The following is a 23247-nucleotide window of genomic DNA, read 5'->3' as shown; positions in this document are numbered from 1 at the left end:
GAATAGTTTTATGTACAATGATACACCTTGCCTCTCCTCTGCCTATCAGCTATTCATAGTTTTTCTTGGGGTTCATATTGAAAATTGATCCAGCTTTGAATGCTTTTTAGTGTGGTATGATTGCTAGTTAGCTTATTGCAGATCTTGAGAAATTATCCACCTTCCACTACTGTTACTATGAATGGTGGATAGAAGACTAGTAGACTATATTGACCTGTGGTAGTAAAAGTTAGCATCCCGAAAAGCAGTGTATAAGGGAAGTACCAAAATACCTTCATGTAGGGGAGGTGCATGCAAGCAGATGAGGAAATGTGGCTAGGATAGAAGAACTAATGCAAAAGAGCTAATATAAACCAGGGAAAAATGCACTACCCTCCCCTGTGCCCAATAAAAATGTAAAAAACACTCCCCAAAGCAAAAGGTTTGACCAGGGAAAAATGCACTACCCTCCCCTGTGCCCAATAAAATAAAATAAAAACACTCCCCAAAGCAAAAAGTTAGACCAGGGGAAAAATGCACTACCCTCCCCTGTGCCCAATAAAATAAAATAAAACTCTCCCCAAAGCAAGAAGTTTGACAACCCCGCCCGCCCTTAACATTTCTCTCGGTGAAGAATGTCTACAGTTTGACCACCAGAGGGCGTTATTTCCACTATACTCTTAAGGGGGCGTGGTCAGCATTTGCTCACCATTAAGTCACGTTAAGTAACATTTTGTTGCAATTCCAGTATTTGAGCCAGTCGTCAAGACACGTAAATCGGAGTATATTGAAACCCTCTTGAGTATACACGACGATTTATGAAAACATATATTTAGGGAGAATCGATTGGTAAGTACAGTAGGCAAGATAAAAAATATTTGTTTCTTTTTTTGTGGTTGTTATGGACCTAGCTAGCGTAACGTAAATATGTGATTTTCACCCAGCAAGCTTAAACTAGCATACTAGCTAATTTGGTTGAGGCGGGGGCATAGTTGCAAGTTAGCTAGCTACGCACTTGACTGTGGTTAGACTTTGCTGTGATTTGAGAGAAATATAATCTTTGCTGTGGTTCACAGGGAGTGATGTGAAGCCGTGAGACAGAATAGGGTGGGTCAGTATGGGTGACAGCACATGGCAAAAGTAAATGCACTAACTAACGTTAGCTATCTGCTGTATTTAACATTCACATTGTTGACGTAACTAGCTAGTTACAGTTTCTCTCCTGTCTCTGGTTACTATCTCTGTGGTAACTATGTAGCTAGCTGTAACATATTGGCAGACGGTAACTATTATAAAGTAATTTCCGGCATAAGCCATGGATTCACGAACGACACTGTTGGAGGATCCACATGGCTAATTTAACCTCTCATCAATCTGCTTAGATCCAAGATGAGATGGAGCGCCTCTGTCCCATTCTGCCAAATAACGTTCTCTCTAAACTGTAGTCTGTTGTACACCCACCCAGACTGTCTGTCACTTTTGCACTGCTTTTTCTCAGCAAAAGTACTAACCACAAAAGTAACTGCCATCTAGTTACCACAACACATTCTCTGTTATTCCACTGGCTTGTACATTTCGTTATAAACAGGAAGTAAAGTACAGTGAGGGAAAAAAGTATTTGATCACCTGCTGATTTTGTACGTTTACCCATTGACAAAGAAATGATCAGTCTATCATTTTAATGATAGGTTTATTTGAACAGTGAGAGACAGTGAGAGACAGAATAACAAAAATCCAGAAAAACACTGTCAAAATTGTTACAAATTGATTTGCATTTAAAAAAATAAATAATAATGTTTTACCCCCTTTTCTCCCCAATTTCGTGGTATCCAAATGTTAGTAATTACTATCTTGTCTCATCGCTACAACTCCCGTATGGGAGAGACGAAGGTCGAAAGCCATGCGTCCTCCGAAACACAACCCAACCAAGCCGCACTGCTTCTTAACACAGCGCGCATCCAACCCGGAAGCCAGCTGCACCAATGTGTCGGAGGAAACACCATGCACCTGGCGACCTTGGTTAGCGTGTACTGCGCCCGGCCCGCCACAGGAGTCGCTGGTGTGCGATGAGACAAGGATATCCCTACCGGCCAAACCCTCCCTAACCCCGGACGACACTAGGACAATTGTGCGTCGCCCCACGGACTTCCCGGTCGTGGCCGGCTGCGACAGAGCCTGTGCGCGAACCCAGGTGGCACAGCTAGCGCTGCAGTGCCCTAGACCGCTGTGCCACCCGGGAGGCCCTGATTTGCATTTTAATGAGGGAAACAAGTATTTGACCCCCTCTCAATCAGAGATTTCTGGCTCCCAGGTGTCTTTTATGCAGGTAACGAGATGAGATTAGGAGCACACTCTTAAAGTCCCAGGACTACCTGACATGATGACTCCTTGCTGTCCCCAGTCCACCTGGCCGTGCTGCTGCTCCAGTTTCAACTGACCTGAGCCCTAGGACCATGCCCCAGGACTACTTGACATGATGACTCCTTGCTGTCCCCAGTCCACCTGGCCGTGCTGCTGCTCCAGTTTCAACTGTTCTGCCTTATTATTATTCGACCATGCTGGTCATTTATGAACATTTGAACATCTTGGCCATGTTCTGTTATAATCTCTACCCGGCACAGCCAGAAGAGGACTGGCCACCCCACATAGCCTGGTTCCTCTCTAGGTTTCTTCCTAGGTTTTGGCTTTTCTAGGGAGTTTTTCCTAGCCACCGTGCTTCTACACCTGCATTGCTTGCTGTTTGGGGTTTTAGGCTGGGTTTCTGTACAGCACTTTGAGATATCAGCTGATGTACGAAGGGCTATATAAATAAATTTGATTTGATTTTGATTTGATTTGATTAAAGGGAGTGCTCCTAATCTCAGCTTGTTACCTGTATAAAAGACACCTGTCCACAGAAGCAATCAATCAATCAGATTCCAAACTCTCCACCATGGCCAAGACCAAAGAGCTCTCCAAGGATGTCAGGGACAAGATTGTAGACCTTCACAAGGCTGGAATGGGCTACAAGACCATTGCCAAGCAGCTTGGTGAGAAGGTGACAACTGTTGGTGCGATTATCCGCAAATGGAAGAAACACAAAAGAACTGTCAATCTCCCTCGGCCTGGGGCTCCATGCAAGATCTCACCTCGTGGAGTTGCAATGATCATGAGAACGGTGAGGAATCAGCCCAGAACTACACAGGAGGATCTTGTCAATGATCTCAAGGCAGCTGGGACCATAGTCACCAAGAAAACAATTGGTAACACACTATACCGTGAAGGACTGAAATCCTGCAGAGCCCGCAAGGTCCCCCTGCTCAAGAAAGCACATATACATGCCCGTCTGAAGTGTGCCAATGAACATCTGAATGATTCAGAGGACAACTGGGTGAAATTGTTGTGGTCAGATGAGACCAAAATGGAGCTCTTTGGCATCAACTCAATTTGCTGTGTTTGGAGGAGGAGGAATGCTGCCTATGACCCCAAGAACACCATCCCCACCGTCAAACATGGAGGTGGAAACATGCTTTGGGGGTGTTTTTCTGCTAAGGGGACAGGACAACTTCACCGCATCAAAGGGACGATGGACGGGGCCATGTACCGTCAAATCTTGGGTGAGAACCTCCTTCCCTCAGCCAGGGCATTGAAAATGGGTCGTGGATGGGTATTCCAGCATGACAATGACCCAAAACACACAGCCAAGGCAACAAAGGAGGGGCTCAAGAAGAAGCACATTAAGGTCCTGGAGTGGCCTAGCCAGTCTCCAGACCTTAATCCCATAGAAAATCTGTGGAGGAACCTGAAGGTTTGAGTTGCCAAACATCAGCCTCGAAACCTTAATGACTTGGAGAAGATCTGCAAAGAGGAGTGGGACAAAATCCCTCCTGAGATGTGTGCAAACCTGGTGGCCAACTACAAGAAACGTCTGACCTCTGTGATTGCCAACAAGGGTTTTGCCACCAAGTACTAAGTCATGTTTTGCAGAGGGGTCAAATACTTATTTCCCTCATTAAAATGCAAATCAATTTATAACATTTTTTACATGCTTTTTTCTGGATTTTTGTTGTTGTTATTCTGTCTCTCACTGTTCAAATAAACCTACCATTAAAATTATAGACGGATCATTTCTTTGTCAGTGGGCAAATGTACAATGTTTGAGGCTCCACACTCCTGTACCAGATCGGATGAACAAGTAACTGTCAGACACACAACTTGAGGCACTAGGCCTACTTCATCACTTATATTTACATTTTAAACGTTATTTTAATTGTAGCTCTAAGATCTCAAGGCTGTGTTTACATGTATGATTACTGTGTTATTGACCTACTAGACCTAAACTATTTGGAATTAGAACTAGCAGCAAAACACTAGTACTGACCCAGGGAGTCTTGAAAGATTAGGCCAACCAAGTGGAGACTGTCTAATGACGTTGACAATCGTCTCTAACAGCTTTTAGGTCCAAATCAAGATGTTCCACACATGTGGACCCAATGAAGCCATGGTGGTGTCTGGTAAGATGTTTAGTTTTACGTGTTAATATTTATTAACATAATCTTACATGACACAATACAGAACCCTAAAAAAAACAGGTTGGGCAATCTACACAACCTTACCCCCATCTCCCTACATGGTCCAATATTGTTATGACTCTTCTTGAAACTGTAATAGGCCTATGTTTACTGTATGTGATTGTTTACAGTACAAGTAACAGAAAATGTAATGCAGGGCCATGTGACTCACTTTGGCCTATCATGAAGTGTCATGTGATACCATTGAGTAACTCTGGGCCACTTTCAGTTGTCAAACTTTGTTGATAGAAAAGTCATTAATAGAGCCAACATGATTCCTTGAGCGACATGTCGGAGAGGCAAGTTTGTTCTATGTTACATATTTCTATCTGAGTGTTCCAAATCGTCATGTCCTGCTGAACGCGCCCGGATGTCAGTGTGTAGTAAACCAGGACAGGAATCTGTAATCAGGTTCAGCTCAAACCGTACAGTATTTTGTTTACATTTTACAATACCAGCTGTCGATAGGCTAGCTCCTCACATTGTATTCTATGGAATGTGGTGCTGCAATGTAGTCCTATATGTAGGCAAATTGATGTCATAGACTCAGTTTACATGACATCTTAATTGTGTGCAGTACTGTGTTGACAGAGAGTACAGCCTAATGTAATCTCATCTCTCTCATAATTTCAAATAACCCACTCTTTAGTATATACTAAGGCTACACTTTTTACCTTTCTTTGTCAAAGACTGATTGCCCTCTCTCTCTCCTTCGCTTCTCCTCCAGGCTTTGGTCGTTCCCCTCCTCTAATGATCGCTGGAGGAAGAGTGTTTGTCCTCCCCTGTATTCAACAGATCCAGAGGTGGCTGTCTCTCCCTCCCCTTCTTTCAGTTATCTATCCATCTGTTCATCTATCCAGGTTTCATTCAGGGATTCTATTAATGTATAGAGAAAAAGGCCCCATAGTCCCTGTGTGTTCTCTACTGTTACTGTAACGTTAGTGGTTAAATGAGTAAGCCTATATAAATGCCAGGCTACTATTTTAAGCTTATAATGCAACACAATCTGTCATTTGTAGCCTCCACCTGTAGTCGTGGTTACTCTCTCTGTCTGGCTCATTTTCTCCTCCCTCTCACTATCCCCCTTTCTATTCTCATTCTACTTTCCCTCTTTGAACCACATACCCCCTTCTCTCTGTCTCTGTCTCTTGGTGTCTGTTAGGATCACTCTGAACACCCTGACTCTGAATGTGAAGAGTGACAAGGTGTACACCCGTCATGGAGTGCCCATCTCTGTCACGGGCATCGCCCAGGTATGGACTTAAAATCATCCCCTAGCCCCTACACACTTCGTGTACATGTGAAAGTAGCCATCTATTCAGATTGGATAGGTATAATTGACCTCACAGGTCAAATAGGGATTCCATATGTAACCTATAACCTCTGACAGGTGAAGATCCAGGGTCAGAACAAGGAGATGCTGGCCACGGCCTGTCAGATGTTCATGGGGAAGTCTGAGGCTGAGGTCTCCAACATCGCCCTGGAAACACTGGAGGGGCACCAGAGGGCCATCATCGCCCATCTGACTGTTGAGGTAGGCTACACACCGCACCATGTCCTGATAAAGGGCATGTGTTGCCTCTGGTGCCCTTTTCTCTTCCTAAAGGAGTGACTTGGTCTTTTGGATTGACTTGCTGAATGTCTCACTGACTTCCAGCTACAAGCCATAGCTTGTTTTTCCTCATTGTTGACCTTTCTCATGACTTACTTAAAATGCTGGCAAACCTGCCTGGAAACTCAGAGCAATAATGGATTATAGTTATTATAATGTATGTAATAACATGTCTCCTTTTCATTCCCAAGGTCTGTTTTACTTCCTGTGTAGCTCTGGCTGATCTCCTCTGTATGCTACAGGTCCCCCCCTTGTAGATACAGAAATACTTGAAGGGACAAAGCCCCTCAGAACAGGCCAATTTGACAGGAACACTCATGGGTACACTCGTTATGGCTGGTCCACCCTTATCCCCCTCTTTTCCTGTGTGGCTCAGTTAGTAGAGTATGGCGCGTACAACGCCGGGGTTCATAGGTTGGATCTGGGGCCACCAAAACGAAAATGTGTAAAAGTGACTGCTAAATGGCATGTATATTATTTCTTGTTATGAATGTCCTTCCCCTGTAGGAGATCTACCAGGACCGTAAGAAGTTTTCTGAGCAGGTGTTCAAGGTGGCCTCCTCTGACCTGGTCAACATGGGCATCGGGTGGTCAGCTACACGCTCAAAGACGTTCATGACGACCAGGTTTGTTCTCTCTGACAAATATACAGCGATGTTACACTATGAAGGTCACACAAGGATTGTTGTTACAGAATACAGTCTGAAATTGAGATATTGGCATAGATTTGGTAAAATGTTGATGTCTTTTAAAAGTCAGTGTTTGAGAATGCAAGACAAATTCCTGCACAGAAATACTTGTTTACTGTTCTGTTTATGTAGCCAGTTTATAGTAGCAATAAGTCCCAAGGTGGTGTGGTATATTGTCAATATTCCACGACTAAGGGCTGTTCTTGCACGATGCGAAGGGGTCCCTGGATACAGCCCGTAGCTGTGATATATTGGCCATATCAGCCAATCACATGCTGGACTCAAACTACCATGTTTCTAATAATGACACTGTCTCTGTCAGGATTACCTCAACTCCCTGGGTAAAGCTAGGACAGCTCAGGTGCAGAAGGATGCCAGGATCGGAGAGGCTCAGTACAAACGAGACGCGGTGATCCGTGAGGCCCAGGCCATGCAGGAGAAGGTGTCGGCCCAGTATCTGAATGAGATCGAGATGGCCAAAGCCCAGAGAGACTACGAGCTGAAGAAGGCCTCCTACGACTACGAGGTCAACACCAAGAAGGCAGAGTCTGAGATGGCCTATCAGCTGCAGGTATCCTGCCACCAAACTCTGGGCCGTGCAATGATCCTCTCATTCAAACGCTCAACACAGCCGAGGCAGTGTATCGTGTTCTAATAATGGAAAATATTAACGTTTATTTACACTGGGCAGAATCCTAACTTGAGATACGAACATTCAAATTCCCCCACTGTCATCACTTTTGATGTAAAATGTCTTTGAGTGTTTAAAAAAAATATTTTTGTTAAATCCGTTGTGTTACTGGGGTTATATAGGTGGCGAAGACGAAGCAGCGGATTGAGGAGGAGACGATGCAGGTGAAGGTGGTGGAGAGGTCTCAGCAGATCATGCTGCAGGAGCAGGAGATCACCCGCAAGGAGATGGAGCTGGAGGCCACGGTGAAGAAGCCTGCTGAGGCAGAGAGATACCGTCTGGAGAGACTGGCTGAGGCGGAACGGTATGTTACATTACCCAGGGCCTCACTTAGAAACGTTTCGTACACACTAAATATGCCCCAAAAAAATGTGCCAGTTTTTATGCAAAGGTTGCCCCAAAAATGCGCCAGTTTTTACGCAAAAGTTGTCAGTTGTAAAAAGGAAACTTGAGGTGGAAATGTACTTCTCCTCCTGAAGACTCTAGACCATTAGTACACAACGTTTCTAGTGGTTGAAGTATTGCATTGCTAAAAGGCAAAGGTAACCTTGTGTAAATGGAGAATATACAGTTGAAGTCGGAAGTTTACATTCACTTTGGTTGGAGTCATTAAAACACGATTTTCAACCACTCCACAAAGTTCTTGTTAACATACTATAGTTTTGGCAAGTTGGTTATTAAGTCTTTTTTCCAACAATTATTTACAGACAGATTAATTCACTGTATCACAATTCCAGTGGGTCAGAAGTTTACATACACTAAGTTGACTGTGCCTTGAAACAGCTTGGAAAATTCCCCAAAATGATGTCATTGCTTTATAAGCTTCTGATAGGCTAATTGACATAATTTGAATCAACTGTAGGTGTACCTGTGGATGTATTTCAATGCCTACCTTCAAACTCAGTGCCTCTTTGCTTGACATCATGGGGAATTCAAAAGAAATCGGCCAAGACCTCAGACAAAATATTGTAGACCTCCACAAGTCTGGTTCACCCTTGGGAGCAATTTCCAAACGCCTGAAGGTACCACGTTCATCTGTACAAACAATAGTACGCAAGTATAAACACCATGGGACCACGCAGCCATCATACCGCTAAGGAAGGAGACGAGTTCTGACTCCTAGAGATGAACGTACTTTGGTGTGAAAAGCAGACCACCATAGTCCCTATGCCCAAGAACACCAAGGCAACCTGCCTAAATGACTACAGACCCGTAGCACTCACGTCCGTAGCCATGAAGTGCTTTGAAAGGTTGGTAATGGCTCACATCAACACCATTATCCCAGAGACCAAAGACCCACCCTAATTTACACACCGCCAAAACAGATCCACAGATGATGCAATCTCTATTGCACTCCACACTGCCCATTCCCACCTGGACGAAAGGAATACTTATGTGAGAATGCTATTCATTGACTACAGCTCAGTGTTCAACACCATAGTGCCCTCAAAGCTCATCAATAAGCTAAGGATCCTGGGACTAAACACCTCTCTCTGCAACTGGATACTGGACTTCCTGATGGGTTGCCCCCAGGTGGTGAGGGTAGGTAACAACACATCTGCCACGCTGATCCTCAACACTGGAGCTCCACGGGGGTGCGTGGTCAGTCCCCTCCTGTACTCCCTGTTAGAGGTCGACCGATTAATCAGAATGGCTGATTTCAAGTTTTTCTAACAATCGGAAATTGGTATTTTTGGATGCCGATTTTTGCCGTTAAATATATATATATATTTTTCTTTACACCTTATTTAACAAGGCAAGTCAGTTAAGAACACATTCTTAGTTTCAATGACGGCCTAGGAACGGTGGGTTAACTGTCTTGTTCAGGGGCAGAATGACCTTGTCAGCTCTGGGATTCAATCTTGCAACCTTACGGCTAACTAGTCCAACGCTCTAACCACCTGCCCCTCATTGCACGCCACGAGGAGCCTGCCTGTAAGCCATGGTAAGTTGCTAGCTAGCATTAAACTTATCTTATAAAAAACAATCAATCATAATCACTAGATAACTACACATGGTTGATGATATTACTAGTTTATCTAGCGTGTCCTGCGTTGCATATAATCGATGCAACGCAGGGGGATGATTTAACACAAGTGCATTTGCGAAAAAAGCACAATCTTTGCACGACTGTACCTAACCATGAACACCAATGCCTTTCTTAAAATCAATACACAGAAGTATATATTTTTAAACCTGCATATTTAGCTAAAAGAAATCCAGGTTTGCAGGAAATATTAACCAGGTGAAATTGTGTCAACAGTTTGGGCAACCTGGCTCATTGCAAACTAATTTGCCAGAATTCTACGTAATTATGACATAACATTTAAGGTTGTACAATGTAACAGGAATATTTAGACTTATGGATACCATCCGTTAGATAAAATATGGAACGGTATTTCACTGAAAGAATATATGGTTTGTTTTCAAAATTATAGTTTCTGGATTCGACCATATTAATGACCAAAGGCTCGTATTTCTGTGTGTTATTATGTTATAATTAAGTCTGTGATAGAGCAGTTTGACTGATCGATGGTAGGCAGCAGCAGGCTTGGAAGCATTCATTCAAACAGCACCTTCGTGCCTTTTGCCAGCAGCTCTTTGCAAGCACAGCGCTGTTTATGACTTCAAGCCTATCAACTCCTGAGATTAGGCTGGTGTAACCGATGTGAAATGGCTAGCTAGTTAGCGGGGTGCGCGCTAATAGTGTTTCAAATATCACTCGCTCTGAGACTTGGAGTGGTTGTTCCCCTTGCTCTGCATGGGTAACGCTGCTTCGAGGGTGGCTGTTGTCGTTGTGTTCCTGGTTCGAGCCCAGGTAGGGGCGAGGAGAGGGACGGAAGCTATTTTGTTACACTGGCAATACTAAAGTGCCTATAAGAACATCCAATAGTCAAAGGTATATAAAATACAAATGGTATAGAGAGAAATAGTCCTATAAATACTATATTAACTACAACCTAAAACCTCTTACCTTGGAATATTGAAGTCTCGTGTTAAAAGGAACCACCAACTTTCATATGTTCTGAGCAAGGAACTGAAACATTATTGGCACATATTGCAGTTTTACTTTCTTCTCCAACACTTTTGTTTTTGCATTATTTAAACCAAATTGAACATGTTTCATTATTTATTTGAGGCTAAATTGATGTTTTTATTGATCTTATATTAAGTTAAAATAAGTGTTCATTCAGTATTGTTGTAATTGTCATTATTACAAATACATTTTTAAAAATCAGCCGATTTTAATCGGCATCGACTTTTTTTGGTCCTCCAATTATCGGTATCGGCGTTGAAAAATCATAATCTGTCGACCTCTACTCTCTGTTCACCCATGACTGCATGGCCAGGCACGACTCCAACACCATCATTAAGTTTGCTGACGACACAACAGTGGAAGGCCTGATCACAGACAATGACAAGACAGCCTATAGGGAGGAGGTCAGAGACCTGGCTGTGTGGTGCCAGAATAACAACCGATCCCCCAGCGTAGCCAAGACTAAGGAGATGATTGTGGACTACAGGAAAAGGAGGACCGAGCACATCCCCATTCTCATCGACAGGGCTGTAGTGGAGCAGGTTGAGAGCTTCAAGTTCCTCGGTGTCAAAATCAACAACAAACTAGAATGGTCCAAGACAGTTGTGAAGAGGGCATGACAAAGCCTACTCCCCCACAGGAAACTAAAAAGATTTGGCATGGGTCCTGAGATCCTCATATTGTTCTACAGCTGCAACATCGAGAGCATCCTGACTGGTTGCATCACTGCCTGGTATGGCAATTGCTCGGCCTCTGACCACAAGGCACTACAGAGGGTAGCTGCCTGCCATCCAGGACCTCGACACCTGGCGGTGTCAGAGGAAGAGCCCCCCCCCCAACCCTCTTTTTATGCTGCTGCTACTCTCTGTATCATATAGGCATAGTCATTTTAACTATACATTCATACTACCTCAATTGGGCCGACCAACAAGTGCTCCCGCACATTGGCTAACCGGGCTATCTGCATTGTGTCCCACCATCCGCCAACCCCCTCTTTTACGCTACTCTCTGTTAATCATATATGCATAGTCACTTTAACCATATCTACATGTACAGTGGGCCAAAAATGTATTTAGTCAGCCACCAATTGTGCAAGTTCTCCCACTTAAAAAGATGCGAGGCCTGTAATTTTCATCATAGGTACACTTCAACTATGACAGAAAAAAAATCCAGAAAATCACATTGTAGGATTTTTTAAATGAATTTATTTGCAAATTATGGTGGAAAATAAGTATTTGGTCAATAACAAAAGTTTCTCAATACTTTGTCATTACCAACAAAGGGTATATAAAGGGTATATAACAGAGGTCAAACGTTTTCTGAAGTATTCACAAGGTTTTCACACACTGTTGCTGGTATTTTGGCCCATTCCTCCATGCAGATCTCCTCTACAGCAGTGATGTTTTGGGGCTGTTGCTGGTCAACACGGACTTTCAACTCCCTCCAAAGATTTTCTGTGGGGTTGAGATCTGGAGACTGGCTAGGCCACTCCAGGAACTTCAAATGCTTCTTACGAAGCCACTCCTTCGTTGCCAGGGCGGTGTGTTTGGGATCATTGTCATGCTGAAAGACCCAGCCACGTTTTCATCTTCAATGCCCTTGCTGATGGAAGGAGGTTTTCACTCAAAATCTCACGATACATTGCCCCCATTCATTCTTTCCTTTACACGGATCAGTCATCCTGGTCCCTTTGCAGAAAAACAGCCCCAAAGCATGATGTTTCCACCCCCATGCTTCACAGTAGGTATGGTGTTCTTTGGATGCAACTCAGCATTCTTTGTCCTCCAAACACGAGTTGAGTTTTTACCAAAAAGTTATATTTTGGTTTCATCTGACCATATGACATTCTCCCAATCTTATCTGGATCATCCAAATGCTCTCTAGCAAACTTCAGATGGGCCTGGACATGTACTGGCTTAAGCAGGGGGACACGTCTGGCACTGCAGGATTTGAGTCCCTGGCGGCGTAGTGTGTTACTGATGGAAGGCTTTGTTACTTTGGTCCCAGCTCTCTGCATGTCATTCACTAGGTCCCCCCGTGTGGTTCTGGGATTTTTGCTCACCGTTCTTGTGATCATTTTGACCCCACAGGGTGAGATCTTGCGTGGAGCCCCAGATCGAGGGAGATTATCAGTGGTCTTGTATGTCTTCCATTTCCTAATAATTGCTCCCACAGTTGATTTCTTCAAACCAAGCTGTTTACCTATTGCAGATTCAGTCATCCCAGCCTGGTGCAGGTCTACAATTTTGTTTCTGGTGTCCTTTGACAGCTCTTTGGTCTTGGCCATAGTGGAGTTTGGAGTGTGACTGTTTGAGGTTGTGGACAGGTGTCTTTTATACTGATAACAAGTTCAAATAGGTGCTATTAATACAGGTAACGAGTGGACAGAGGAGCCTCTTAAAGAATAAGTTACAGGTCGATGAGAGCCAGAAATCTTGCTTGTTTGTAGGTGACCAAATACTTATTTTTCACCATAATTTGCAAATAAATTCATTTAAAATCCTACAATGTGATTTTCTGCATTTTTTTCCCCCACTGTACATACTACCTCAATCAGCCTGACTAACCGGTGTCTGTATGTAGCCTCACTACTTTTATAGCCTCGCTGTATTTAGCCTGTCTTTTTCCTGTTGTTTTATTTCTTTACTTACATATTGTTCACCTAACCCCCTTTTTGCACTATTGGTTAGAGCCTGTAAGTAAGCATTTCACTGTAAGGTCTACCTACACCTGTTGTATTCGGCACATGTGACAAATAACATTTTATTTGAAAAGTGCAAATCAATCCCAGAACAACAGCAAAATACTTTGAAGATGCTGGAGGAAACGGGTACAAAAGTATCTATATCCACAGTAAAATGAGTCCTATATTGACATAACCTGAAAGAGCGCTCAGCAAGGAAGAAGCCACTGCTCCAAAACCGCCATAAAAAAGCCAGACTACTGTTTGCACCTATACATGGGGACGAAGATTGTACTTTTTGGAGAAATATCCTCTGGTCTGATGAAACAAAAATAATATTTTTTGACCATGATGACCATCGTTATGTTTGGAGGAAAAAGGGGGATGCTTGCAAGATGAAGAACACCATCTCAACTGTGAAGCACGGGGGTGTCAGCATCATATTGTGGGTGTGCTTTGCTGCAGGAGGGACTGGTGCACTTCACAAAATAGATGACATCATGAGGAAGGAACATTATGTGGATATATTGAAGCAACATCTCAAGACATCAAGTTAAAGCTTGGTCGCATATGGGTCTTCCAAATGGACAATGACCCCAAGCATACTTCCAAAGATGTGACAAAATAGCTCAAGGACAACAAAGTCAAGGTATTTGAGTGGCCATCACAAAGCCCTGACCTCAATCCTATAGAACATTTATGGGCAGAACTAAAAAGTGTGTGCGAGCAAGGATGCCTACAAACCTGACACAGTTACACCAGCTCTGTCAGGAGGAATGGGCCAAAATTCTCTCAACTTATTGTGGGAAGCTTGTGGAAGGCTACCCGGAACGTTTGACCCAAGTTAAACAATTTTAAAGGCAATGCTACCAAATACTAATTGAGTGTATGTAAACTTCTGACCGACTGGGAATGTGATGAAAGAAATAAAAGCTGAAATAAATAATTCTCTCTACTATTATTCTGACATTTCACATTCTTAAAATAAAGTGGTAATCCTACCTGACATAAGACAGGGCATTTTTACTAGGATTAAATGTCAGGAATTGTGAAACTGAGTTTAATTGTATTTGGCTAAGGTGTATGTAAACTTCCGACTTCAACTGTATGATGATACTCTCTTATTTATAACTAAAAAACAAGTAGCTAAATATAATAACAAGATCCAGTCATTTGCTGTTATTTTTGCATTCTAAAATAATGATCATTGCAGAATAAATTCCTAATTTTCTGGTCATGAGTTCATATTCCTGAAGTAGCCATACAACAAATTACCATGAGCACATCTCTCATTTTTAATTGGACCTATTAGATGGGCTATTATAATTTTTAAAGTTTGCTCTAGCTAGGCCAAAGCCTAAACTAAAGAGGAGGAGGGAGAGAGATACCTAGTCAGTTGTAAAACTGAATGCATTCAACTGAAATGTGTCCGCATTTAACCTATGCATCCAACAGGGAGCACAGTTTATAACAGACAGTTGATTTGAGTCTGTGGTTGATGTTTTGTATTTAAGTGTGTAGGCTACAGCTGTTAGTAACCCTACTGTAGTTGTCATTTTTTTCCCAGTTACACCATGTTTCAGAATTCGCGGGCAGTGCAGCATATTTATGTTGGGGGGAAAGTGACTGCAAAACATTATTGTGTTCAAACAATCTGTTTACAGGTCCACAACAATTTGCAATTGTTTCTTTCTTACAGAAACGGTCAGATACACCCCCTCCAGGACATTTGATCAAGTTCACCACTATTTCCTTTACATACTGCTTTGGCCTAATTCCAATACTTCTAATGTATACAGCAAATAAAGGCCCTATTGTCGCCATAAAAGGGGAATGATGGGGGTATGTTCTGTTCCGTAGTAGTTACAGTAGTCCTGGACAGTGAGTCCTGTTAAACTGAGGAAGAGACTTTTCTAGTACTCCAACATTTGCTCTGTTCAACTCAAACGGTGTCTGTCCTTCTCTCTTTCACAGTGCACAGCTCATCATGGAGGCTGAAGCAGAGGCAGAGTCCATCAGAGTGAGTTCAGCAGCGCCTCCTCGATCACTCCCCTCCACTCTCCTGTCACTCCTGTTATCAGTCTCTTCACCCCCAGTACAATAGCTGTCTGCAATGCCTCCTGTCCTAGCTTGTCTCCTGACAGCCTGTCCTTTCCACCCTCTCATTCATCCACTCACTCTCTTTCTCTCCCTCCCCTCTCTCCATATTGAGGTTGGTGTTCTCTGTTCCTCTTCCTGTCTCTATTCTAACTTCCTTGTCTCCTTCTTTGTAGGCATCGCTTACTTGCCTTCATTTAACTTTACTTTAGGATAAGTTCTCTCTCTTTCTTCCTGTTTCATATAATATACACATCCTTATTAATCAGTCTTATTATCAGTCCATTTCACATTTGGATATATTTTTCATAGCACAACCACCCACCTGTGTCTTGCGGGCCACAAACAGGGAAGTAACGACACAGTACAACAATGGTGTGCAGAACGGCAACTCGGAAAGCACAACTCGCCGGTCCTTGTCACGGATTGGCTACTGCAGCATACGACCACACTGGGTTCCACTCCTATCAGCTAAAAACAAGAAGAAGTCTCCAGTGGGCACGCTATCACCAACAAGGGACAATTGAGGAGTGGAAAAACATTGCCTAGCTCAACGAATCCCGGTTCCTGTTGCGTCATGCTGATCGCAGAGTCAGGATTTGGCATAAGTCGCATGAGTCCATGACCCCTTCCTGCCTGGTGTCAACAGTACAGTCTGGAGGGGGTGGTGTAATGGTGTGGAGAATGTTTTCTTGGCACAAGTTAAGTCCCTTGATACCAGTTATTGAGCAACGTTTCCATGCCCCGAATAATTCAGGCTGTTCTGGACCCTCCCGGTACCAGATGTACCTAATAAACTGGCAACTGAGTGTGTTCTTATTTTTTTCTTCTGTGTAGATACACCCTTTGGTTATTTGAACTATGTGTTCTCTCTCCTTGTCTCTGTCCTGTCTGTGTAGATGAGGGGCGATGCTGAGGCGTTTGCTCTGGAGGCTAAGGGTCGTGCCGAGGCAGAGCAGATGGCTAAGAAGGCTGAGGCCTTTAAACAGTACGGGGAGGGAGCCATGGTGGACATGCTGCTGGAGAAACTACCACTGGTCAGTCACACTGAGAGCAGGACTGGTTCTACGAGACTGGGAGTGTGCATGGATAGGGAGAAGGATTGATGAGAGAGTGATTCAGTAGATGGAGAGTTTGAGCAGATGGATGGAGAGATGAAGAGTTTGGATGGATAAATGGTCAGATTCAGTGGATATGAGGATAGATGGATGACAGATTGATTAGATGGCAGATGGACTTGTAGTGTACTGTTACTGCAGTCCTGTCTGCTGCTGTTCTCTTCCTGAAGCTGCCATCACTCCTCCTGTCCTCTAGATAGCAGAGGAGATCAGCAGGCCCCTCTCCATGGCCCAGAAGGTTACCATGGTTTCCAGCGGCGGCGGTGAGGTGGGCGCTGCCAAGTTGACCGGAGAGGTTCTGGACATCATGACCAGACTACCAGCTGCTGTGGAGAAACTCACTGGAATCAACATCTCACAGGTCTGTGTAATGTGTGTGTGGAAGAGAGAGGAAAATAGTATTTGTGTGTGCATATACAGTATGTGTATGTGAACTTATTTGTCGACAAACACTGAAATTCTCTCCTTCTTTCCACAGGTTGGCCTGTCCACCCGAATGGGCTGAGAATGGAGCCCAGTGACTGAGACAGCCTGCACCGTCAGACCAGGAACTCCATACTGCCTCCTTGTGCCTATAATTACTATTACCTAGTGTAGTTGTCTGTCTATGTCTGCATGCCTGTCTGCATGCCTGTGTTAGCACGGTAGTCTTTCTTAGAGCATGTGTCAGCACTCTCATTGGCACTGATCTGGAAACAAAGGATGGGTCAAAGCTGTATGTTGTAGGCCTACTGTGGGAGTTTGTCTCCTGGTCATTCATATCTCTGTTAGATCAGCTTGGATGAAGGAAAGGAAAGCACTTTGGGCTAGCATGACACAGCCTTAGTAGTTCTGGTAGCAACGAGCCTCTTTTCCCCGTCCGTTATTCAGTGTGTTTTAATCACTGCTTCAAGCCTGCCTTTCTGTCTCCCTCTATTACAGGTTTGGCTCCATATAAACTGTTCCACTGTCACGTAGTTGTGTTTTAGTTGTAATTCATAGTATTATTTCATTGGGATGTGGTTGAGAAAGGATGTTTTCATTCTCTTCATTCTTTGTTGTTCATAGGAAATAATCGTGTCAGTATGAGGTTTGTCAGTTGATTGTTTTGTCGACATTTGCAGTTGTTCTATAAGGTAGTCTGTCTTGTTCTGAGCATGGTTGGCTAGCTAGTTGCTATCAATTGCTTTGCAAATGAAGAAGAAATGCTTGTTACTTTCATTGTGGACATATTCATTTTTTTTTTTTTTTTAGCTAATTGTAGTACTGGTAGTCATGTTATTAAACATGTTCTACCTGCTTATGGATCCTAGTACCTCTGTCTACCAACTTATGGACAAAGTGGTTTTCCACTATGTGCTCCCCTGACAGTAGATCCTAGATCAGTCTACTGATATCTCTAGCCCTCTAGAATGGCCAGTGCCTTATGTTTTAAAGTCTAATTAATCATATCAATACAAGCCATATTACAGTAGAAGCCAAGTTGCATGCAGATAATGCTGATTTGTGATCTTTTTGCCATGACATCACAAACTATATGATGGGTTGGCACTAAACCTCTTCTCTCTGTTGGTACAATACTGGCATACCATCAAATTCAATAATCCATTGATTGTGTCTATCTAATTTTCCATAGCAAAAAATAAATAAACAAGGAACTACAGATTCTCTGTTACTAAAGTGTTGTTTATCCAACAGACATATTGTCATGTACACTATTATGGCTTAGTTCCAGTGTGTTTCTAAACCCTAGACTTATTAGACAGGCCTTCGATCAGAGCTTCTACTGTGCTATAACTGTATAAAGGTGGAGACTTTGTGTAGTGATTGGAAGGAAGGAAGGAAGTGGGTGGGAGGGAGGGAGCGGACTGGGGTTTTCCTGCTGAAGACTAACCTCCGAGGTCTCTTTATCTATGTCAGGTGTACTGTCAGTCACGTGGTGTCTGGTGGATGTGCTGTTTGAGGTGAAGTTGTGTGTGTAGGAGAGGGGAATGGCGAAACTAGCCTGGGTGCTAGTCTGTTTCTGCTCTCTTGTCAACTCCTTATCGAATTGTCAAGCCAAACATGTTTCCCTTAACAATGTCAACGGAACAGGCAAAAGCACAGCCAGACCTGGGACCAGGCTACAGACACTACTATAGTGGAGTTTCATGTATGGTCCAGTGGGGTAGACAGGCACCTTCTGTAGACTGGAGTTATATCCATTTTAATCAGGAGCCTTCCTTTTGTATCGTAATCTTATCATTAGACTGGTCTTATTTTTCCATGTGGTGCTGATCACATCCCTGTTTGATCCTTTTAGTAGTACAAGGTTTATTAGGGACTGGTTCTATACCATAGAAATAGAATCCTTCTGTGTTCTATACCACCACTCAGGATTCTAGAAGCTACTTCTCTCTCTAGCTGATTGTAATTCCCCAAAGCTTACATGCTCTCTGGCTGTCTATGCATTTTGTTACCGTCAAGTGCCTGACTAAGTTGAAAGATTCCCATTTTTCTCTCAACCTAAAGGCTAAACTTTCACCCCACGTTAAACATTGACAACCTATAGAGGCATGCTATGTTCTAAAGATATTAATGAAAGCCAATTTCACCAAAACAATAATAGTGCTTTCACTTATGCACACCTGTATATTATGTCATAATGTCAATGATTTGTGACAACCTTTCTGTCCTGTAGCTGCTCTTAGTTAAATATTTCTGTGATTGTATTTCAGTCTATGCTTTGTTGACTTGCCAAGATAATGCCTGGCCTTCCATGTACAGTGGCTTGCGAAAGTATTCACCCCCCTTGACATTTTTCCTATTTTGTTGCCTTACAATCTGGAATTAAAAAATATTTTGGGGGGGTTTACACATGATTACCACTTTGAAGATGCAACATTTTTTATTGTGAAATAAGACAAAAACCTGAACTTGAGCGTGCATAACTATTCACCCCCCCCCCCCCCCCAAAGTCAGTACTTTGTGGAACCACCTTTTGCAGCAATTACAGCTGCAAGTCTCTTGGGGTATGTCTCTATAAGCATAGCACATCTAGCCACTGAGATTTTTGCCCATTCTCCAAGGCAAAACTGCTCCTGCTCCTTCAAATTGGATGGGTTCCGCTGGTGTACAGCAATCTTTAAGTCATACCACAGATTCTCAATTGGACTGAGGTCTGGGCTTTGACTAGGCCATTCCAAGACATTTAAATGGTGCTCTGTGGGATGTTTTAAAGTTTGGGATATTTTTTTATAATTCAACCCTGATCTGTACTTCTCCACAACTTTTCCCTGACCTTGGTCTTCGTGGTGTTGCAGACACTTCGATTGCACACAGGTGGACTACCTAACTAATTATGTGACTTCTGAATGTAATTGGTTGCACCAGATCTTATTTAGGGGCTTCATAGCAAAGGGGGTGAATACATATGAACACACCACTTTTACATTTTTTGAAGCAAGTTATTTTTTACATTTCACTTCACCAATTTGGACTATTGTGTCCATTACATGAAATCCATTTAAATTACAGGTTGTAATGCAACAAAATAGGAAAAACACCAAGGGGGATGAATACTAGTGCAAGGCACTGTAGTGTAAACTTAGTGCACTTCAATTCAAAGTTATGAAATTATTGTAACATTTATATAAACAAACGCTCTTTCCTAACTCACCCTTTGTCCTCTACATGTGTTTCTTCAGTGTGTGTGTCTGTGTTTTAATGACAAAACATTCTTCTTTGCTTTATTTGGAAAGGTTAACTTTATTAAAACTACAAAAATAGACAACACAATGAATTATAATGGCATCAAGGTAAGGTAGCAAGCTTTCTACAGAAGAACAAAGACCCCAATGGTAACAAAGAAATTCCATATATTAGACAACAAAATAAACATTGTCCTTTGAAGATGAACCTGATGACGTATACATATTCTGACAGCATCACTGACAACAAGGAGATTCTAAGTACATATACAGGAAATATATATACAAATATGGGTTTAGTTGGGCTACAGTGTATCAAAAAAGGTCAATCGAGACACACATTCGTATGGCACCACCATTCACACTCATTCAATCAGTAAACAAGGATTATTTGATCATCTTGATTAAGCCTGACACATTATGCAGAACGACACTCAGTGAGGCAGAGTCTACCACGGGCAGCTTATGTTGGGATAATGTAGATGAAAGGTTACTGACAAACTAAAAAGCTTTGGATACAGTTGTTAGTGCTCCTCTTCTCATGAGTGTTAAATCCGTTGTGATTGCCGTTTTAACCATTCGGTCTGATCGTTTCCCTATTGCTGGGTATCTATGGAACACTGGCAGAAAGCATTTGGTGTGCTCTACCTTTCCTCATAATGCAGACAGAGGTTTTCCAAACCTCGATTTTCCTCCTTGACAACACCTTTTATGAGGCAGTTCTATTTGAACAACAATCCACTGAAATGAATCATGAATACATGATCAACTTTAAGATGATAAATCACAAGACACTGACCTGTTTTTCTGTTTAGAACTACATCTATTTTGACCAGCAATGCCATGTTGGACTGCTATCGGTTCTAATACCAAGGGAATACAGACTGTCTGTACGCTCCAACATCCAGACTGGCATACCAACATGATACTGTTGGGGAAGCTACTCAAAGTGTCGTTAATTAGTTGTTCAACTACAAGTACTGTAACTATGCCCCAAGACTCTACAATTCTAGTGCAGGTATTGGGGCATGCGGCCAGAAACAGCCTTTAAAGTGCAGCTGGTAGTGTATTGGACATATACATTAACCCCTTTCTGCATCTGGGTCAGACCCAGCTCCGCTATCCATCGCTGGTAGGAAATCACATTGCTCACCTCACTTACACATGAAAATGGTCATTTACATATCAGCCCCCACTCCCCTCTAGTTGTCAATCCATCTGTCCATCCATGTTATGCTGTTCCATCAGCTAGTCACCAATCACAACTGTCAGTTTCACATTTGATGTCACAGCACAGGCAGTGTTGTCTGTCTTTCAGTGTGTGTTGCTGTGGGCTATACTATTCCAGCTCCCATAAGGAAGGATGTCTCTGTTCTGTTAACCAATGAGATTTGAACTTGTAGCCGTTCACAGTGCACCTCCCCTACTGTACCTATTCTCTCAGGCAGTGAGGCTCACGTCATGTGACACCAGTCAGTTCTCTCTGGCTCCGGAGGTCCAAAGGGTTTCAGTTTGGAGGTCTGGTAGAGTCACAACCATATCTCTATGGTAACAACCACACACTTCCTGTCCTGGAAAGAGGCATCGAGTCCAGATCAGTTCACATCAGTCCAGTATAACTCCATAGTTACAGCTCAGAGTGGATCAGTTGTGAGAGATGTGAGTGAGACTGCAGAATGAAAGGCTTACGGAGTGGTGAGATACTGAGTTGGGTGGAGAGGGAGGCAGAATATAGTCACAACACCAGCCTAGTCTGGGCTGAGCATCTGACTGACTGACAGCATTGTGTGTGTGTGTCTAATGCCTGGTGTTACAGACTGCTGGTGGAACAGCTGTTGCTGTGTCTGCTACTGGCCTGTGTATGAAATACCATCATTCTGCTTGCCAGACTTTAAAGCTCAGGCGTAACGGGTAGGCCAGAGGAATATAATGCAATATTCAGCCACACTCGTCTGGTTCCATGAGACTAGAGACAACCTTAGACTGGGGTCTGGGATGGAGGGAATGGGGCTGGGAAGAACTGGGTTATATACTGAAAACTAGTGAAATATACTGGGACATACTCATTTTCTGTATAGTACTAAGACAGCAAACCTTGTGTGCAATTTCACCTCTGTGTGAAAAATGTGTGTGTACCGTTTTGAGATGGAGAAATGTTGACAGTATGAGAATATATATAGACCTTCACCAGTAACCCAAGCACATGATTTATACAAATACCAAAACATTAGCAGGTCAAGTAATAAAATATCTATATAGGATGATGTGTTAAGTTTATCCCAAAATGTTAATATGCTATTAAACTATGATCACATTTCAGAGTATTAATGTCTGACATTGATGCATAATCAGATTGGTATTGTTGATATTCTTTGAGAAACGTTATTCAGCATTACAAATTCATTTTAGCTTCATCTACATTACCAAGCATTGTCACATCGCCTCCCCATACGTCTTACAGCTTCCCTGTGTTCGCTAGCAGACCATTGACAGACCATCGGTGGTCCTGGAAGCACGATGCAGAATCAGACATCAACCCACCACCGCACCAACCATTGTGTTGTGTTACATTCTTATCAAGACGCTCTAGAGACTACTCAGGGGGGGGTAAAGGGGTTTGGGGTAAAGGGGTTTGGGTTGGGGTCTGTCTCGTGGGAGTGAAAACCGAACCAGCGGTGTCTCCGCCCATCATAGAGAAATACTAAATATACAAGCAGGCGCCCGTCCCTCTACTGCACACCTCTCCCCTCTACACCTCCACCACTTCTACACACATCCCTCACTCAAAGCACTCATCTCTACGATGAATGGCGGAATGAAGGTTGGAGGAGCCGTCTCTCATCCCCCTCTCTCCATCTCACTCTTCCATCCCTCTCTCTCTCTCTCTACACCATGTTCATGGCATCCTCTGTGAGGAAGGAGTGAATGTGGGCAAATGATGGGCGGAGCTTGCAGTCCCGGTTCCAGCAGCTCAGCATGAGGTCATAGAGACCCTGAGGACACACATCTGGCCTGCTCAGATACACCTGGGGATGTGGGGGGGGGACAAAGACAGAGGAGGGATGGGGGAGAAAGATAGAAAGGGGGAGGTGGAGGGGGGAGACAAAAGGAATGAGGGAGAGA

General features: G+C 43.2%; 1 protein-coding gene and 1 pseudogene across 1 annotated transcript in view; one reads left to right on the top strand and one right to left on the bottom strand.

Moving 5' to 3' along the window:
* The first annotated feature begins 682 nt into the window (after window positions 1-682).
* Window positions 683-20092, top strand: LOC135522113 (flotillin-1-like; annotated as a pseudogene).
* Window positions 20093-20157: 65 nt separating this feature from the next.
* LOC135522114 (epithelial discoidin domain-containing receptor 1-like) overlaps window positions 20158-23247 on the bottom strand; it is a 58459-nt gene continuing 55369 nt past the window's right edge. Inside the window, exon 22 of the mRNA XM_064948095.1 lies at window positions 20158-23150. Coding sequence (XP_064804167.1) covers window positions 23010-23150 — 141 coding nt within the window. The 3' untranslated portion in view covers window positions 20158-23009. The remainder of the gene's footprint in view (window positions 23151-23247) is intronic.

The sequence above is a fragment of the Oncorhynchus masou genome, chromosome 30 (assembly GCF_036934945.1).
Source record: "Oncorhynchus masou masou isolate Uvic2021 chromosome 30, UVic_Omas_1.1, whole genome shotgun sequence".
Classification (NCBI taxonomy): domain Eukaryota; kingdom Metazoa; phylum Chordata; class Actinopteri; order Salmoniformes; family Salmonidae; genus Oncorhynchus; species Oncorhynchus masou.
The sequence above is the reverse complement of the archived record's forward strand: the minus strand, read 5'-3'. Positions and strand labels throughout refer to the sequence as shown.